This window comes from Gadus macrocephalus, chromosome 12, assembly GCF_031168955.1.
Source record: "Gadus macrocephalus chromosome 12, ASM3116895v1".
NCBI lineage: Eukaryota > Metazoa > Chordata > Actinopteri > Gadiformes > Gadidae > Gadus > Gadus macrocephalus.
This window is the reverse complement of record NC_082393.1, coordinates 12,666,771-12,685,902: the sequence shown is the minus strand read 5'-3', so window position 1 is coordinate 12,685,902 and position 19,132 is coordinate 12,666,771. Positions and strand designations below refer to the sequence as shown.

The 19,132-nt window shown below is 43.8% G+C and overlaps 1 protein-coding gene across 2 annotated transcripts in view; it reads right to left on the bottom strand.

Moving 5' to 3' along the window:
* Positions 1-5,188: 5,188 nt before the first annotated feature.
* nrd1b (nardilysin b (N-arginine dibasic convertase)) overlaps positions 5,189-19,132 on the bottom strand; it is a 64,907-nt gene continuing 50,963 nt past the window's right edge. For both annotated transcript variants that reach the window (XM_060066834.1, XM_060066835.1), the window contains 12 exons: positions 18,276-18,327; positions 17,834-17,984; positions 17,407-17,534; positions 13,553-13,715; positions 13,106-13,137; positions 12,756-12,894; positions 12,480-12,527; positions 12,251-12,303; positions 12,059-12,142; positions 6,856-7,063; positions 6,467-6,556; positions 5,189-6,385 (listed from right to left, as the gene is read on the bottom strand). In XM_060066834.1, coding sequence (XP_059922817.1) covers positions 6,176-6,385; positions 6,467-6,556; positions 6,856-7,063; positions 12,059-12,142; positions 12,251-12,303; positions 12,480-12,527; positions 12,756-12,894; positions 13,106-13,137; positions 13,553-13,715; positions 17,407-17,534; positions 17,834-17,984; positions 18,276-18,327 — 1,358 coding nt within the window. In that variant the 3' untranslated portion in view covers positions 5,189-6,175. The remainder of the gene's footprint in view (positions 6,386-6,466; positions 6,557-6,855; positions 7,064-12,058; positions 12,143-12,250; positions 12,304-12,479; positions 12,528-12,755; positions 12,895-13,105; positions 13,138-13,552; positions 13,716-17,406; positions 17,535-17,833; positions 17,985-18,275; positions 18,328-19,132) is intronic.

Genomic DNA, 19,132 nt, shown 5'->3' with positions numbered 1-19,132 from the left:
GTTGGGTCAAAGAGTATTTTCTAATTCTTGTTCCATGTTTGACCCTAATGGTTCTAAGGTTCCAAGTTCCAAGACGACTATTGAAGTATTTCCACTGTTGGGGAATAACTTGCCAAGCGTCTTCCACAATCCCGAACAACTGTGTCCCGTGGTCCTTTTCTACCCATCACACAAACAATCGAACACAACGCAGAGTCCAAGGGTCATAGAGAGGCAGCGGGACATTTGGGTTACATAAACATATTCATTTGAGTGTCATTAATGTGCCTATCAGCCCATAAAATAAATAAATAATAATAAAGTGTTTCTCAGAACAGAAAGACAGGAAATGAAAAGCACTTTGGTTATTATAGCTTAACTCTGCTTAAGGCACAGGTTGACAGGTGTGGCGTTTACCATTTTCAGCTGGAAACAGTTCAGTCCCGTTGGCAAAGGCTCGAACTCCAACGAAGTAAGCAGTAGGGTTGGACTTAGTGATTCGTTTCCGTGATTCAGTTCGCCAAGAGGAGTCGTTCGCGAATCATCGTTCGTTCGTTCAGTCGAGTTTCCGGTAGCAGTGAATCGAATCATGCACGGTTCTCTGAGTCAGCCAGACTCAGCTCCTCGTCGTTCGTTCGTTCAGTCGAGTTTCCGGTAGCGGTGAATCGAATCATGGAATGCACAGTTCTCAGACTCGGCGCCTCCCTCGTTCTCATTCTCAAACGTCAACATTACAACTTCAACCAAACGCAGCGGGATGGGGGTGTAGTTGATTATAGGATGTTTAACATATCAGCAAGATAATAGACTTGATTTAGCAATGATGGTGGGGGTCCTGGGTGTTTATGGCTCTCATAAACAGAACCATGTGCAGCCCAAGACTAAATCTAGCTGCCAAAATTAACACTGCCTTCAAAACGAGAGCTGCTTAATTGTGAAAAATGCATTAGACTGTAATCAGTAGGGATGGGAATTGATAAGAATTTCACGATTCCGATTCCGATTCTGCTTATCGATCCGATTCCTTATCGATTCTCTTATCGATTCTCATTGGGTGAGAAAATAAGTATAAATGTGTTTGTTTGCATTACATCTCTTTAATATCTGATCAGAAGTGCTTCTAGTATTAGGAAATTGTACATTTTCAAATCAATTGGGCTAGACGAAAAAATATATCGCTTTTTAAGCCCAAATGCCATCATTATGTGCCATACAACTAAAAACACAGACTGAAAACAGCCAAGTAAGAGCTTGTGCCTTTTGGAATTCTAACAGTGCTCATTTGCATTCAACTTGTAACAAAATTAAACTGACATAAACAAAATGAAGCATTGATTAGACAGAGATTTATTAGATGGGCCTACCTAATAAACCGTTGGAACACACAAGACCGGAAACCATAGCAATGCCGGTAAACAAACCCCGAGAAGCCCAATCCCTATGAGAGCTCCCCACGCTACGGCCATCCGGAGGCGACAGAGCTGTTGGCCGTGATATTATATATTATAATATAGTATATAATATATTATATACTATTATATATAGAGATCCGGGAGTCGCAAACTGCAACAATCACTTTCTCCTCCATTCCGCGGTTCACCCGGACTGCACTGCACTGAGTTTGACGGCTGAACGCTGATTGGCTGTTACGTTACACATGTCACTCAGTTATCACGCTGTTGAACGCTGATTGGCTGTCATCACGACAAAAACTTGTCGCCGGTTTTCTCCCGCGACAAACTCGCCCTTATACCATGGACATATTAAAGGATGGACCACAGACCGAAAATGGCCGCCCATTCATTCCTATGGAAACTGCTCAGTGGCGCAGGGCATCATACAGGAGCGATTTGCTTCCGCGTTATGTGGCAAAGACACGTGACCTAGTCCGTGACGTACCGGATGCAGAAATATAGAACTGATACCGTAATGCACCGCTTCTTTGTCTTTGGATCTTTTGAATAAATGGATCAATACATGATGAATCACAATGATCGCAAGCAGAGGACCGTGAGAGTTATTGAGCAGCAGATGAACCAGTCCAAAAAACGGAGCACTGAACTAGGCCCTCTCGGATGCCATTTGCTTCACTACGACTCCTTTCAGCTGCACACCCCTCTTCCCCAGCGAGATAACGGCTAATAAAACGCTTGAGGTGGCGTTAAGGAAAGAAAAAACTTAAATTTTTTTAGGACATGGCATGAAGGTAATTATGAGCCTTTGATTGATATCCAGAAATTTTTTGCGGAGACACAATCCTGTTCCCCATTTGTATTGGAGTGGACGGCGATATCTACTTCTGGGCCACATGAAATGACGGACCCCCGTCCACAGCCAGCTAAAACAGCTGCAATACCAGGCTTGGCCTCTGAGCACTGGTGGATTGCGGAAGTATGCGCCTATCCTGGGGGCCTGCCTTATACGCGTCTCTACGTTCACTTTGTATGGGATCTTGTCGCCCCGTCGCGTTTGGTTTGAACGCACAATGCGATTCTTCCTCGGCGGCGACATGTTTGCTGCGTTCTGAACCAAATCAAAGCAGCATGTGTGTGACGTCACGACGCATTTGCCGCGACCGGAACCGATAAGCGGAATCGTTAAGCAGGCTTGCTAACGATTCCAAGGAATCGGTTGACTCGGAACCGGTTCTGAACAAGAACCGGTTCTCGATTCCCATCCCTAGTAATCAGAAAACGCAGTTATATGCTATAGACCAGGGTTCCCCAATTAGTTTTTCCAGAGGGCCAAATTTGGTCAAACATGCCATGCCAAGGGCCGAAATGTCGTTTCATTTTTCTAATTCGCCATTTTTATGTGCAAATTTAGCTTTAATTATAATTACTGTTTTAGCGATAATGCAGGAGGGCGAGATCAATTAGGTTTAAATAGCATCCAGGAATGGTGCATCGATGTGAATGCAAGGAATGAGGAGGACGAGGAGACGTAGCTTGCTTCAGACTATATTATGTTCAGCCTTGTTTATTTAAATACTCGGTAATGTCTTTCAGCTTCTATAAAACAACAGTAAAATAAAAACACCTTTAGTTCTATGAAGCATAATAAATAAATAACTACAGGCTAAACAACATATACAGTTATATAGCAAGCATATGTAAATAAATCAAACAGAGCTGCAATCACAACACAGAAAAAAGTCATACACAAAACATACACTCAGATACCCAGGCGCAGTCGTGTAGAGTTTGTTTATTTTGCCTGAGTATCTGAGCATACACCCCGTGCATGACTTCCCTCTTTACCACGACCACAGCTCTGCTTGATCTACCCATATAAATAAAGGAAACAAAGTAACAGGCATTTGCATTGTCACAAACTTAATACCCTGAGTATTAACTAAGCTGCCTAATCTGTGGATGGCACAAGCCTTTTGGCCTCTGCAGTCCACTCGCCGTCAGGAAACATGCAATGAAGCAGCTGTTGTGCTCTCTTGTGCCGATGCCGTTTTGCATATGGTTAAAACTGACCGCTTGTATGATGTCAACATGCTTGCAATCTTTTGTTTGCGTTGCTCAGATGTTTCTGGGAAACTTCCATTAAAGCTGGCAGCATGCAAACAGTTTAAGTGTCAGGTTGTCAGATTTAATGACAGCCACGGTCTGCTTGCATATTAAGCATGTCGGCTTTGCGTTGGCATGGTCCGGTAAAGAAAAGCAATACTTATCGGTCCATTCAGTTTTAAACTGGCGGTTCTCCTGGTTGACCTTCCTTTTCTTGGCAAATGACATGTTTCTTTCATAAATTTTCAATCCGTTGATTTTTGACAAAGTTGTAATACCCTGGGATGACAGACGGATAGCGGGAAAGTGACAGCATGCGGCGGCTACTCTCTGGCGTGTGACGCTAGTGAAGTTGAAAATGCACGAAGCACGTCATTACGTATGCACGCAGTAACACGGTCAAGTGGATGGTGTGGGCTGAGGAGAAAATATAGCAGGCCGCGCAAAAAAAAAAAAGAAAAACATTTGTATTTTTTTTGGAGATAACATGTGAATGCGCTGGGTCCGCGCGGGCCAGACATTTGGCTCTCGCGGGCCGGATCTGGCCCGCGGGCCGCTAATTGGGGTTCACTGCTATAGACCCTAGAGTATCTGTGGTTTAAAGGCTGGGACAAATTTCAAATTACAAATCTGTAAATGTTGAAAGTATGGACCGTCGCGATTCCCATTGAAACGAATGGTGCGGTAACTAGTCTTCACAACGAGAGCTGGTAGGTTGTGAAAAATGCATTAAACTGTAATCGGACAACGCGGTTATATGCTATAGACCCTAGAGTATCTGTGGTATAAAGGCTGGGACGAATTTCAAATTGCAAATATGTACACTTATAGACCGTTGCGATTCCCATTGAAACGAATGGCGTAGTGACTAGTCTCAAAACGAGAGCTGGTAAATTATGAAAAATGCATTAAACTGGAATCAGACAACGCGGTTATATGCTATAGACCCTAGGGTATCTGTGGTATAAAGGCTGGGACGAATTTCAAATGACAAATATCTACACTTTATGTTGAAAGTATAGACCATCCCGATTCCTATTGAAACGAATGGCGCACTGACTAGTCTTCACAACGAGAGCGGGTAGGAAGGTTGACTTCTTAGTAGCTTTCCAGATAGCGTTGCGGTATATACGGGCACCAAACTGTAGAATTATCCCTCGAGGCTTGGTGGCATATTTCATTGGTTGGCCGAGTCAATAACATCGGGGAGTCTGGCCTTGTGCTCCGGCAGGATGGACTGACAGATGCGTATCACCTCTTGGAAATCATTCTCTCCACACTCTTTCACAGGTGCATCTGCCATGCAGTAGTCGTGCAGGTTGTTCATAAGCGGATTCTCCGTCGGTACCTGCATGCTGCCGTAGTTGTGGTATGCCAGCTAGCGATGCTGTTAGCCGAAGTCTTTTTATCCCCCCCACGCGTGTTGTTAAGAGGTGAGAATTCTGCACGATACAAGCTTAATAATAAGTTGACACAATGCACTCAACTCTGCATTAAGATACCTCCAACACTATACTTTAAATAACAATTTTTCACTAAAATGCAGGTCTGAAGGTGAACAGCTCCGAAGCGTACGTGCACTCACACCGGAAACTCCCGGAAACCCTGAGTGTGTTGCAGGCGGCATTAACCTGATAAGTTTGCACCCTTATCACTAGTTTTGGAGAAAAAAAACACTCGGGACGGACAGGAATTCTCAAAGCTTTTATTTGTAATAAATCTATACATTTTTCTCCAGCTATGATCGCAAAATTATGTCATAACAAACCTACCAAGTGAGTTTTCAGGAGGTAGGCTGCAAATCTAGAACATTTACGCTATGCCAATTAACACAACAAATAAAATACTGGTAAACCATATTTTACCAAGCAGACTGCCATTAACCTGTATAAATTTCTTCAGTCGGCAGCCGAGTATGGCTCTTAAGTTTGGCCCTTGAAAGAATCGAGGCCAGAATATAAAGGGACCCTATTTGACCACAAGTTGTGAAGTTGATTAGCCATTAGACTATTCAAAACCTACCCTATTGCTGAATGTACCTGCCAGACTAATCAGTCGATTCTACCAACTGGCAGGTTGATGTAGCTGTTAATATACATCTGGGTGGACACTCCCCTTTGTGATGTCACTAAAGGGAAAGCTCTTGGCATGACTTGTAATGGCCAATCACACTCACCTGGTGGCAAAGTAAGAGACCTTAACATGCTTATGCAAAACCCTTGAATGGCATTGCTGCACAAATTTGAACATGCAGCATTTAGCCCATGAAATAGAAAAAGATGTCATGTAGGAACGAGAGATTTCAGACACTTTCGGACTCACTCTTCTTGATGAAAGTAGTTTGTGATTACTGATTGTGATTTATTATTATTGAAACAAGTGCCTAGTTGCCAATTAAATGAGGGGCTGCAGAGGATTGAGGTTAGGGCGTGTGGCTTGAGGAAGAGCTATAGGTTGTGGGTGTGATTTGAGGGCATGATTAGTAAAGGATATTGCAATCAGGCTGTTGGGTGTGGCTTGGGGAAGGGCTTATCGATGATCATGTCATTAGGGGGCTGGGTTGTGGAGGATCTTGCAGTTGGGGCATGAATAATATATATTTTTGTAGTTAGGGGTGTGGCTATTGGAGGATATTGTTGTAGGAGTGGAGAGGTGTGGCTGGTGGTTAAAGGGCGTAGCTAGTGGAGGATCTTATGGTAGGGGTGCAGGGGCAGGGCGGAGGTGAAGGCGCGGATATCCATGATCATAGTGGTGGTGTCCTTCAGCGGCGAGGTGGCAGGGAGGAAGGTGAGCTGGGAAACCTCGCCGTACATGGAGGGGGCGTCGGCCTGATGGCCACACCCGGCTGGCTGTGCTAGGTCGCCCTCAGTTTCTCCAAAGCCCACCACCTGACATTCACACCACACATATTAATATATGCACACTATAAATAAGAATCAAAAAGTGGAGAAAGTCAAGGAGGTTCTTACATGCACGCTGAGCTTCCTGCTGGCGTCACAGTGATGTTCTCTGAACCAGGAGATCAGCTCCTCCTTGGTGATGCGTTTCAAGGCTTCGATCTGGACGCAGAGGGAGCAAGGAGGCAAGTGTTTGGAGTAGAAGCCCATGGAAAAGGTGAGCTGACAAATTAAGATCAGACAATTTGCTAACATTGCATGAAAAAGGTCATGGCAAAAGATCAAACTTGCATGCGGCTGTCATCAGGTGGGAATGCAAGTATGTCAAAAAAGTTTATCTGGCTGTACCCTTATACCTTAGCGCTGTCTTTGGTTGAATACATGCATACGTGTCTATATATGACTAGGTTATTGAATATATGCATACTGGGAATGTGGGAATGTGTGTGTGCATCTCCCACCTCTTTATGCAGCCGGTGAAAGACGTACTGCTGGGTGAAGACCTCAAACCAGTGTCTGTCCACCTCCTCCCCCAGATGAGAGTCCTCGCACTCCTTCAGCTTCACCAGCGCCGTCACCTGGGTCTTAAAGGCCTCCTCGCTCAGCGACGCCATTTTTTCACCAAAACCCGCCAGGAACTCCTCAATCTTACCCTCCACGAAGTCAGTGCTGTGGATCAGCATTTTTAAGCATACATTGTTTAGAGTGGGCTTTGACGTTTGGGCGATTATGTTCCTATAATTCATGTCACAGCAGTTTGGTGGTAGAAAGTGATACCAGGATATAAAGCAGTGATTCTCAACCTTTTTTGAGCAATAGCCCCCTTGACCTTACTCTGATCCTCTGCCCCCCCCCCCCCCCAGTAAAAAGTAAGTAGTAAATAGGCTATATCCATTACCAACCCCACTCACACACTATAGTGCTATATTGCTTAAATAAAAATAAAAAAGCCAATTTCTGTGCTGTTTTGGTTACTTATGGAATTATAAGAAAATGTCCTTATGAGCCTGTTTTATTAGTAAGCAGATTTAGCCCTTATAAGCAATAGGAGGCTGGTTGGATAAGAAAAAAAAACGACCACATCAGCAGGCTACAAGACGTGTAATTTTATCATGGACACATCACGTGAACAACATATGCATATCACCTGAATAATCAAGTGAATAACAGTTAACTATCAAACCAATCAGGATACAGATCGCACAATATATATTTAGGGGTCCAAGCCAACAGGTTGGATCCCTATTGTTTTTGTAAGGATTATTATTTTTTATACTTCCTACCAAGAAAGTGGTACCACAGCCCAAACCGTAAATGGTGCCGACACGCGAATTGCATGACTAGATCCAGGTACGTGAAGACTATGCAGACGACAAAATCCAGACCTGCCGGTCACTAGGTGGCGCTATACCAAGAAATACGCGTTTGGGGCTATAACTCCCACACCGAACCTGCCACATTCAAAAACTTGTACCCACATATTCACTGGAGTCTGCTGCATCTTTTGGCATAGGCCACGCCCATTTGCGTCTATAATTTTTTTTCGCAAAATCGCGAAAACCGCAAAACTGTTTTATCCCTACTCCTCCCGCATTTCTTGACCAATTGACACAAAACTTTGCACACGGCATCTTCAGACGCACACGCAGAGAAATCAAGGGACACTTTTTTGATCCGACCTTCGACGACGAAACGGTAGCATTTTCAATATTGGTTTATTAGCTACGTTTTACGTCGAAAATCATAAATCCAAAAAATACAAAAATTAGAGATCGGATCAAGTCCAAATTTTAGACACATGTCGGTGTTACCCTTAATGGCGTTCAATAAAGAATTCGGAATATTTCGCAATTAGGGGGCGCAATAAACGAGGAAATTGTATATCTTCTAATTGGCCAAAAGAATGTTCTTCAAACTATAACGGAACCATCAAGGGGCAAACCCGAGTCTATATAAAAAATATGGCCAAGAATTATTAATGTGGGCGGGAGTTATTTGGCAAAGGAAAATTGTCTTTGGAAAATTTCGCCACAAGGGGGCGCAAATAAACGACGAAATAATATATCTCCTAACTGGCCAATGGAATGTTCTGAAAACACGTTTTGGGCTATAACTCCCACAACGAACCTCCCACAGTCAAAACCTTTATATCCACAGATTCACTGGAGTCAGTTGCATCTTTTGGCATAGGCCAAGCCGATTTGTTTTGAACACATGCTTCGCGTTGTGCCGGCGAAATGCACATTTCTTGGACCCCTGCATAACTGCTTGCAGTTCTAGTTTGTATTTGAAATGCCACAGTCTTTTCGTAGAGTCTACTCTCAGAGCAGCTGGAACTGAACAACAGCAAGAGGAAGGAGGAAAACGGGCTATGAAACAAAATTTGTGAGAGCCCTGTGCTTGATGGCCCACTGCCAGCGTCTTGACTTCTGGACATTGTGAGGTCAATCCATAATTGATGTAATTGACATTGTACTGGCGGCACTTTTTCTTGCTATCCGCCATGTTAGATTGTGTTTTGTTGGTTATTGAACTGTTGAAAAATATTTGAAAACCATGAAAGTTAAAAAAATAAATAAAAAATCTTTTTTGAAATCTCTCACCTTCCCAGCGCCCCCCTAGGTTGTGCGAGCACAACCAGCGCCCCCCCCCCCCCCCCCCCCGTCAACGTCAACGGAATATTTCCAACTGTGAATTACTTCCAGCGTCCCTGCCCCTAGCCTGCCTATGGTCCCCAACGGGCTAAAACTTGCGTTCGGTGTAAAACGAGAACTAGGTGTTCTGTTCGCCTTTGAAAAATACGGAGGCTCAAGCACACTGATTTGGAATGTGGTTTCCTATGTCGTCACAATGCAGTAACCTCCTCCCCTTGCTCTGCCTGGCCCGCCCAGAGACTTGGCCCCGCCAATGCAATAGTATCTGTCTGCGTCCTGCAAGACGGAGGCGTAACTTGTAGTAGGAGGCGTAACTTGTAGTCGGAGGAGGCGTAACTTGTAGTAGGAGGCGTAACTTGTAGTCGTAGGCGTAACTTGTAGTCTGAGGCGTGTCTAGTACTTTTCTAAATCACAGAAGTGATCTGTATGTAGCAGTGGTGCGCGGGTACATAAATGACCGCAACTCGGACCTCAAATATTAGGCCTTATATAAAAATAATGCACCGGACCCGCTCATTTAAAAATATGCTCTTGATTAGCTTAATCTTGATATGCTCTTGATTAGCTTAATCATAGCCTTACTTGAAACTGACATCCCTGAGTCATATGCATTTAAGAAAAGAAGCCTATTACAATTTTACAATGACATGTAATGCATATAGCAGTTTAACGTGGGGAACCTGCTTAAGTTTAGCCTACTTAATCCCTTTATACCTTTAACAAAAAGACTGCAGATTAATAATTCAAAGAATTAGACAGCAGATTAATAATTCAAATAATTTTATTGAATACATATTGTTATTGATCGCGAGATAGAAAACAATATCATGAGATAGAAAAAAATGAATAAAAATAAATATTATTGATAGAAACAAGACAAGAACAATGTCACTAACATGAGGATAGTTATGAGAAAGCCTTCATATTATAGCGTTCACATTACAAGCCCTCATTTTATATATATTTGCCAGTCTTCAATACATGGATTTCTCAGGTACGTCATCACTGTTGCACTGAGCAAACTCGGGGCAGAAAGAAGCAAGCAACATCTACTAGCCTGTACAGTATAGAGTATTTTGTGACTGTTCAGTGTGCATCTCAAACATGTGCATCGAACTAACTTCACCGAGGTGGCGAAAGCTGGGGTTTCTTCCAACGTTAAAACAGTAGGCCTAAGCGTTCGAACATTTCGTAAAGAATGTTAAACAGTATCACAACCACAAGTAGTCTGCCCTAGTTCTAGAGTTCATTAAGCTTGTAAAAACAAAAAAAATAATTCTAGTTAATCCACTTCTTTTTACTTACCGACATGAATATCTGAAGATCCGACTTCAAGAAAGATCTTGTGTTAAACGTGATTTACAAGGCTTTTTTTTTACCGCGAAAAGAGAAGATCTCGCGTGGACCGCGATTTAGAAAAGTACAAGTTATGCCTCCTAGTACAAGTTACGCCTCCTACTACAAGTTACGCCCACTACAAGTTACGCCTCCGTCTTGCAGGACGCAGAAAGACCCTACTCCGCCAATGAGACACGACCGTGCTAGCGCCACTTGTGTTTGTGTGTGTGTGAATGCACACACTGTAACGCAAGTGTTTCTTGTCGGTTCTTTGACGTCTCTTGTATTTCCACAACGAGACTGTAGTGGGGGTTATCTCAGCCATGGTTGAGAGGGAATTGGGGGAAAGGAACTTTGGCTTTGACTCCCTGAAGTACATGAATTGTGACATGCCGCCGGTTGCCGCGAGGCACTACCGCCGCGAAGCACCACCGCCCGGCAGCGGGCAGCCGGCAGCGCACGGTTCAGTCTACTTCAGATTGATGTGAAAGTGGAAGAACCAGAGACGTCGCAGAACCCGACAAAGTCTTTTGTGATTCATAATATCGTCTGGAGGCGCACACAGCTTTTGGCCGTGATAATATGTATTATATGATATAGATATCTATTCTATGATATTATTTAGATATAGAGCTCCAGAAACTGAACACGTCGGACTCTCGTCTCTGGTATTTCTACAACGAGACTCGTAGTGGGGGTTATCTCTGCCATGGTTGAGAATGAATTGGGGGAAAGGAACTTTGGCTTTGACTCCCTCAAGAACATGAACCACGACATGGAGGAGAAAGGGATTGTTGGCGGCGGATGTCTCCCGCTTGAGCCCCGCTTCCCTCTGCCGAGGGACCACCGCCTCGGCGCTGCAGGAGGCGGAGGTGCCTAAGCGCTGCCCTGCAACAATCCCTTTCTCCTTCTTGTCGCGGTTCAGTCTACTTCACATTGATGTGAACGTGGAAGAACCAGGAACGTCAGAGAACCCAACGCGGTCGTTTGAGATTCATAATATCGGCTCACACAGCTTTTGGCCGTGATAATATATATTATGTGATATAGATATCTATGTAGGCTATATGATATTATTTAGATATAGAGCTCCAGGACTTACAGAACATGGCTAAAGGCTGTGTGTGCCTCGCCATTGCGATACATCCACTGTAAACAGAGCGCATGGTACCGTGGCTGCAAGCTGCTCAGGGCCACACACCCACCCTCCTCCTTGACCCGCCTCGCTCCTCCTCATTTGCATTATAGCTAAAGACACCAAAACAGCACATTTGGGGGAAGCTCAATGTGCGACTGGCTCGGAGTGGCTGTAACTCTGCACCACGGCTGAATTTCGGGAACGTCTTTGAATATTGTGTTAGTGGCCCACTAATACCTATATTAAAGCATCCATAAAATAGCATGTCATGGCACCTTTAAGAAGAACAGAACTTCTTATCTGGCAAAGCCACACTGGAAATGGGAAGCGGTTTAATGGATAGGCGACAGTTTTATTGCTGTGCCCCCTGCAGTCAACACTACGCAACTACACATTGCTTTGCTGTTGGCAACAACATACAATATAGCATAAACAGAAGCTTCAGGTTATAGTTCAAACGTTTCTGTGTGAGTGAGAGAGAGAATTGTGATGTAGTCAGACCTGGTTTTGCTAAGCATCTGAGACTCGACTCACCTGTACTTTGTGGCCTGCGTTTCAACAGTGACCGAGTAGCCAAGTACTCCAGAGGTGTTCCTGCAGCTGGGGTACACCTGATACCTGTAGGGTCAAAAGGTTCCGGTGTTCTGTTAATTATTGTCTTTTTGTGTAGTCCATATAGATTGATTTGGAGGTGGTGTCATGGGTGGAGCTGGAGAAAAAGCTTACCCTAGCGTCTCTTTAGTCCTCAGGAAGTCAAAGCAAGGCTCCTCCATGTGCATCTGAAAACAGAGGTCAGGGGTTGTCAGTGTCACCAACACTGCTTGTTTGACAGTTGACTCACAGTCACAAGGATAACCACCTTTCACTAACTGATGAAATTAGATTACACTTCATTGCTTTTCAATTTTTTCAGGAGATCACATTCCATACACAGAAAAGGGAGGGAGGTACCCACCACCAGCAGCTCCATCAGAGTATGTTCACGTAGGTTCTTCAATCCAGACTGAAACAGAGGGAAAATATACATACATTCAGTCATTAAACACAGACATTCATCCATTTACATTCTCATCCCAATTCCTGCGAGTACTCTATCCTAACAGGTAGAAGCCATTACAGTACTGGACAAACGGCACCCTTGGGGGTATTAGTCAGTACATGACCAGGTAGTAGTCAGTGGTACCCTACAAAGTATAATTTGCAGCCTAACAGGTATTAACCAGCACCCTACCTGGTAGTACACGGTGACCTCAGAGTTGGCATCTCCCTTGTTGAAGGACTTTATCTTACACAGGTGATGTTTCTCGGGGATCTCCAGCACGCGGAACAGCACAGGGACCTCTATTGCCAGCGGGTGGAACTGTAGCTTGCTGTCAACAGGAGAGACAGAGAGAAGATAGCATGAGCCACCACACTCACAACCCTGGCATCCGTGTCAATGCGATGCTGTACCAGTTTAACTTAAACACAACTCAACCATTCGATGTGTTTCTTTAGGGAAAGGGAATTCTAAGTCTAGCAGGGGATGCGATAGATCGGAGCAGTCTGAACAGGGAACAGAATACAAGACCTAATACTTACTTTGTTAAGTACTGCAGGATCTGTTTGGACTCCTGTGTAGAGAAGAGAGGAGGTCATCCCCATGCTTCAACCCTCCACACCAACTCACCACATGTGTGTGTGTGTGTGTCAAGGTTGGATATTTACAGTTTTCAATAATGACTTTTTATGCCCCCTTGTAATACTCTTGTGGATTTGTTAACCATTTCCTGGGCAATTTTATCAAATGTGGAAGCATTTTTTATTTTTCATGTTTAATGACGTAGAATATTCAATTTCTTCAATCCAAAAAAAATCATTGCATATCCTTTGCAAATACAGGGGTCAACTGATTCTCAAAACCGATGAGTAAATCAAATTATTTTTTAGCCACAAAAATACTCTGAGCCCCCGTTAATCCTGACCCTGGTGTGTGTGTGTGTGTGTGTGTGTGTGTGTGTGTGTGTGGTAGTGTGCTAGTGTTCTGACCGTGCTGGTGAGGTTTCCCTGCACCAGACCCTCAGCGTACAGCTGCTCCTTCAGCTCTCTGCTGAAGGCCAGCAGGTCCTCCACGCTCACCCCCTCCACCAGGGCCTGGTACTTCTGTACAAGGGACCAGCGGCTGGGCTCCAGAACCAGCAGACGCACGTCTCTGGAGAGGCAGGGAAGCAAAAAAAATCAAAAGGAAAATGAGGAATGAGGAAATAAGGAATAAGGAAATAATAGAGCATAAGAGAGTGAACTCATGAGTGTGTGCACGTATGTACCTGGCAGAGATGGGACAAAGTCACTGTTTGGCAAGTCCCAAATAAGTCAAGTCTTAACAGTCAAGTCCGAGTCAAGCCCAAGTCAAGACAGGGAAAGGCAAGTCGAGTCAAAGTCAAAGTAACACCAAAGCCAAGTCAAGTCCCAAACTTTTTCAAGTCCTGAATGTATTTTTACTTAATAATGTCATTATTAGGCTATTGATCATAATTTCAACATATCACTCAAATGTACAGTGTCATTTCTTATCAATAAAGTTATAATATGTTCATTGTTTCTGTCTTCAAATGTGTTATGATATGCGCATGCGCTGAAATCTTATGTTGTGTCAGAGGGCAAGTGAGAGTGGACGGTGGATTTGAATTGTTTTAGTAGGCTACGGAAGGCACCACTGTAACCCTAAAGTTGGTAAAGCTGTGCCTTGACTAGTGTGGCATATGAGCTATGTATGGATGTCTGAAAGGACTGCTTGAGTGGATTTCTGTTACAGTATGCCACAATTTTCCTTAAAGGTCCCATGACATGAAAATCTCACTTTATGAGGTTTTCTAACATAAATATGAGTTCCCCTAGCCTGCCTATGGTCCCCCAGTGGCTAAAACTTGCGTTTGGTGTAAAACGAGCACTAGCTGTTCTGCTCGCCTTTGAAAAAACGGAGGCTCAAGCGCGCTGATTTGGAATGTCTTTATTTATGTCGTCATAAAGCATCTAAGCTCCTCCCCTTACTCTGCCTGGCCCGCCCAGAGACGTTGGCCCGCCAATGAGACACGACCGTGCGAGCGCCTCATGTGTGTGTGTGAGTACACACACTGTAACGCAAGTGTTTCTTGTCGGTTCTTTGACGTCTCATGTATTTCCACAACGAGACTGTAGTGGGGGTTATCTGAGCAATGGTTGAGAAGGAATTGGGGGAAAGGAACTTTGGCTTTGACTCGCTGAAGTACATGAACTGCGACATGCCGCCGGTTGCCGCGAGGCACCACCGCCGCGAAGCACCACCGCCCGGCAGCGGGCAGCCGGCAGCAGGCAGCCCGCGGTTCTTCTTCAGATTGATGTGGAAGTGGAAGAACCAGAGACGTCGGAGAACCCGACAAAGTCGTTTGTGAGGCGCACACAGCTTTTGGCCATGATAATATGTATTATATGATATAGATATCTATGTATTATATGATATTATTTAGATATAAAGCTCCAGGACTGTAACGCAAGTGTTGTACACTTCCTTGTTATTTGGATAACCGTTCTGCTTTTGGTGTTATGGCGCATAACACGTCGGACTCTCGTCTCTGGTATTTCTACAACGAGACTCGTAGTGGGGGTTATCTCAGCCAAGGTTGAGAATGAATTGGGGGGAAGGAACTTTGGCTTTGACTCCCTCAAGAACATGAACCACGACATGGAGGAGAAAGGGATTGTTGGCGGCGAATGTCTCCCGCTTGAGCCCCGCTGAGGGACCACCGCTGGAGGCGGAGGTGCCTAAGCGCTGCCCGGCAACAATCCCTTTCTCCTCCTTGTCGCGGTTCAGTCTACTTCACATTGATGTGGACGTGGAAGAACCAGGAACGTCGAAGAACCCAACGCTGTCGTTTGAGATTAATAATATCGGCTCACACAGCTTTTGGCCGTGATAATATATATTATATGATATAGATATCTATGTAGGCTATATGATAATATTTAGATATAGAGCTCCAGGACTCCCGTGTGTTCTAGAATATTTACAGAACACGGCTAAAGGCTGTGTGCGCCTCTCCATTGCGATACATCCACTGTAAACAGAGCGCATGGTACCGTGGCTGCAAGCTGCTCAGGGCCACACCCCCGCCCTCCTCCTTGACCCGCCTCGCTCCTCCTCATTTGCATTATAGCTACAGACGCCAAAACAGCGCATTTGGGGGAAGCTCAATGTGCGACTGGCTCGGAGTGGCTGTAACTCTGCACCACGGCTGAATTTCGGGAATGTCTTTGAATACTGTGTTAGTTGCCCACTAATACCTATATTAAAGAATACATAAAATAGCATGTCATGGGACCTTTAAGGAAATTTTCCTTACCTTCCGCCTGTGTCTTCAGTAGTAGAAGCTGAAGTAGTAGTAGTAGCAGCTGATGTAGTAGTAGCTCTAGTAGTAGTTGAAGTAGTATTAGTAGATGAAGTAGTAGTTGTAGTAGCTGAAGTAGTAGTAGTAATTGCTGAAGTAGTAGTAGTAGCTGAATTTGTAGTACTAATGGTTGTAGTAGTTATGGTATTCTCTTTAAGAGAATAGCGTAGCCGGTGCGTGATTAAAAGTAGCCCAATAACGCCCGATCTGGCAACACTGCCTGAACGTCCTCAAAATGTAGTCCAATAGTGCGGTAAAACCCGCACAATCTGGGAACACTGCTGAACATCCTCAAGCTCCAGCGCCAACGTTATCAATGAATTCAAATGAAACTAAGCCGATATGAAACTTAAACTGTGATTCTGAAGAAAGCATAAATGATGTCAAAATTCTGTTTTTATATTATTGAAGATACGAGTGTGTTAATTTGTTAAATTTTTTTAACAAAGGTAAACGGTTGAAAAATGATTTAGTTACGATGTCTTAAGTAGGGCCCGACCGATTTATCGGCCTGCCGATTTAATCAGCCGATTATAGCCTTTTTGAAAATAATCGGCATCGGCCAAAAAGACGCCGATTACAACCGATTATTATTTTTTTTTTTATAAATGTTATTGCGATTAGTATCCTGCAGATTGCGCTCCTACTCGCCTTGCTAACTAACAACTTTAGCTGGAGTAAAAAAGAGATTGAATTTTACCGTACAACATGAAAGCACGCTCGCTCAGGCAGCTGCGCGCTCACCTCACCAATGTACACAAGACGCGTTGTTTGAGCATGTTGTGCCTGTTTTTCTTTAGGTCCCAGGCCATGTTAATTTGTTATACTGTAGACTAACGGTGAGACCATACTGCTCAGCACGCACGTGTTAGTCACTGCTCACGAGCGCAGCACATTGGGAGTTAGTTATTTATTTTACATTTTACATTACACTCATTTTTGACTGTAAATGTATTCTAAAACACTCAAAGGTTTTTAATCGGCCGATTAAATCGTAATCGTAATTTTTCTCTGAAAATAATCGGCATCGGCACTCAAAAATCAATATCGGTCGGGCCCTAGTCTTAAGTGTCAGAGGCTGGCCAGACGGCTTCAATGGGATCAACTCAAAACACAGCCGATATAAAACTAAAACTGTTATTCTGAATAAAGTATAAAGTTTGTTTTGATATTATTGAAGATACAAGTGTAGATTTGTCTTCGCTCGCTGACGGTCATTTCATCTTCACGTTCTTTGGTGTCTAGCCCTCCAGGCGGGAAATAAGTTAGTTAGTTATATCTAAAACAATAAATGTTTTTGACTCAAGACATGTCGAGTCATTACAAGTCAAAGAGGCAAAGTCCGAGTCAAGTCTCAAGTCAATAGCAGTCAAGTCTAAATCGAGTCGCAAGTCATGCGTAATTTTCTCAAGTCGAGTCTGAAGTCATCAAAATCATGACTCGAGTCCAAGTCATGTGACTCAAGTCCACATCTGGTACCTGGCCAGGCGCTCTGGGTTGATGAGGATGTTGAAGTAGGTCTTCTTCATCTGCTGGAAGAACATAGAGAAGACCTCTTCTTCTATGATGAAGTCCGCCAGGTGGTCCACGAGGAGCTCCAACAGCAGCTGGACACACACACACACACACACACACACACACACACACACACACACACACACACACACACACACACACACACACACACACACACACACACACACACACACACACACACACACACACACACACACACACAACAAGGTTTGGGGACATTTATAAAGTGCTGTTCCAATGATTACCTCATCTTTTTATGTTTGGGTTTGTGTTACTACGTGTGCAAAATGTGCATCTCTCAGAAAATGTCTAGAGTCATTAGTGTCTCGAGTTTGAACTTGAACACACTTAAGTGTGTGTAGGTGTCTACCGGCAGCTTGTGGTTGAAGCCCTTGAGCCTGAGCAGCAGGCCGTGCTCTGCAGCCACAAGCTTGTATTCCAGCTGGGCCACCTGGGCCTGGTAGGCGGGCTCGGCCAGGTTGTGGGCGAGGATGTTGACAAACAGGTCGAACAGGACCAGGCTTGGGGGCGGGGTGGACATGTTACTTCTAGCATAGTCAAAACATTAACAGCTGCACAGAGAAATGGGAGCCAAGATCCATTGCCTTTATATAATATAGTCATTTTGATCTAGACATGTTAAGATAAACTGTATAGGTGGCATAAACTATCAATAATTGTTTACGTTCATTTCCTTACTACTCATTGTATAAGTAGATATTTTCTCTGACATTTACGTCGATTTTGCATGTTATTCAAAATGATCGATCAATGGTCACATTCTCTCCACTCACTAAATGTAAGGGTTTTACCTCTTGGGGCTCTTCTGAATGACCGGGGACACCAGGTGGAAACGGACATATGCTGAAAGACAAGATGAACCATGAAATTTGCTGAAGAACAACTGGCTGTCAAAACTTTTGCAAGGTATTCACCTATTGTTTACTATTCTTATTAAGCAGACGCTTCCATCCAAACCCATGGTGGGGACATTGGGGTTCAAACCCTATACCTTTTGGCTGGTGGTCAAACCACTAGAATAGCCCAACCCTAACCACTAAACTACCCTGATGCTAACAAGTCTGTCATACAATTACTCTAACTCCACATACAGTATTTAATCTTGTGCGTCTGTGATTGACAATGGACTACTCTTAAAATCCAACAACCATTTATTATCTTCTTTAGCATAGGGCAGTGGTTTTCAAACTGTGGGGCGCGCCCCCCCTGGGGGGCGCCAGAGTACTTCAGGGGGGGCGCGACGTGAGAAAAAAATAAACCTGAAAAAACCCCTGAAAGTCGATGATTCAAATCATCAGTCGTACTTCAACTGTAGAAGTAACATAACTAAATCAATTTTCAACCGTTTATCTTCGTGCAAACCATTTAACGAATCTACACACTTGTATCTTCTATAATATCGAAACAGAAATTCGATATCATTTAAAATTTCTTCAGAATCACAGTTTTAGTTTCATACCGCTTTGTTTTCAGCTGTTTTCATTGAAGACGTCAGCCCATTCTGATACACCTACTTCTAGACATCGTAACTCATTCCTTTTTCAACCGTTTACCATCGTTCAAACCATTAAACAAATCTACACACTTGTATCTTCAATTCTATCGAAACGGAATTTTGATAGCATTTATACTTTTTTCAGAATCACAG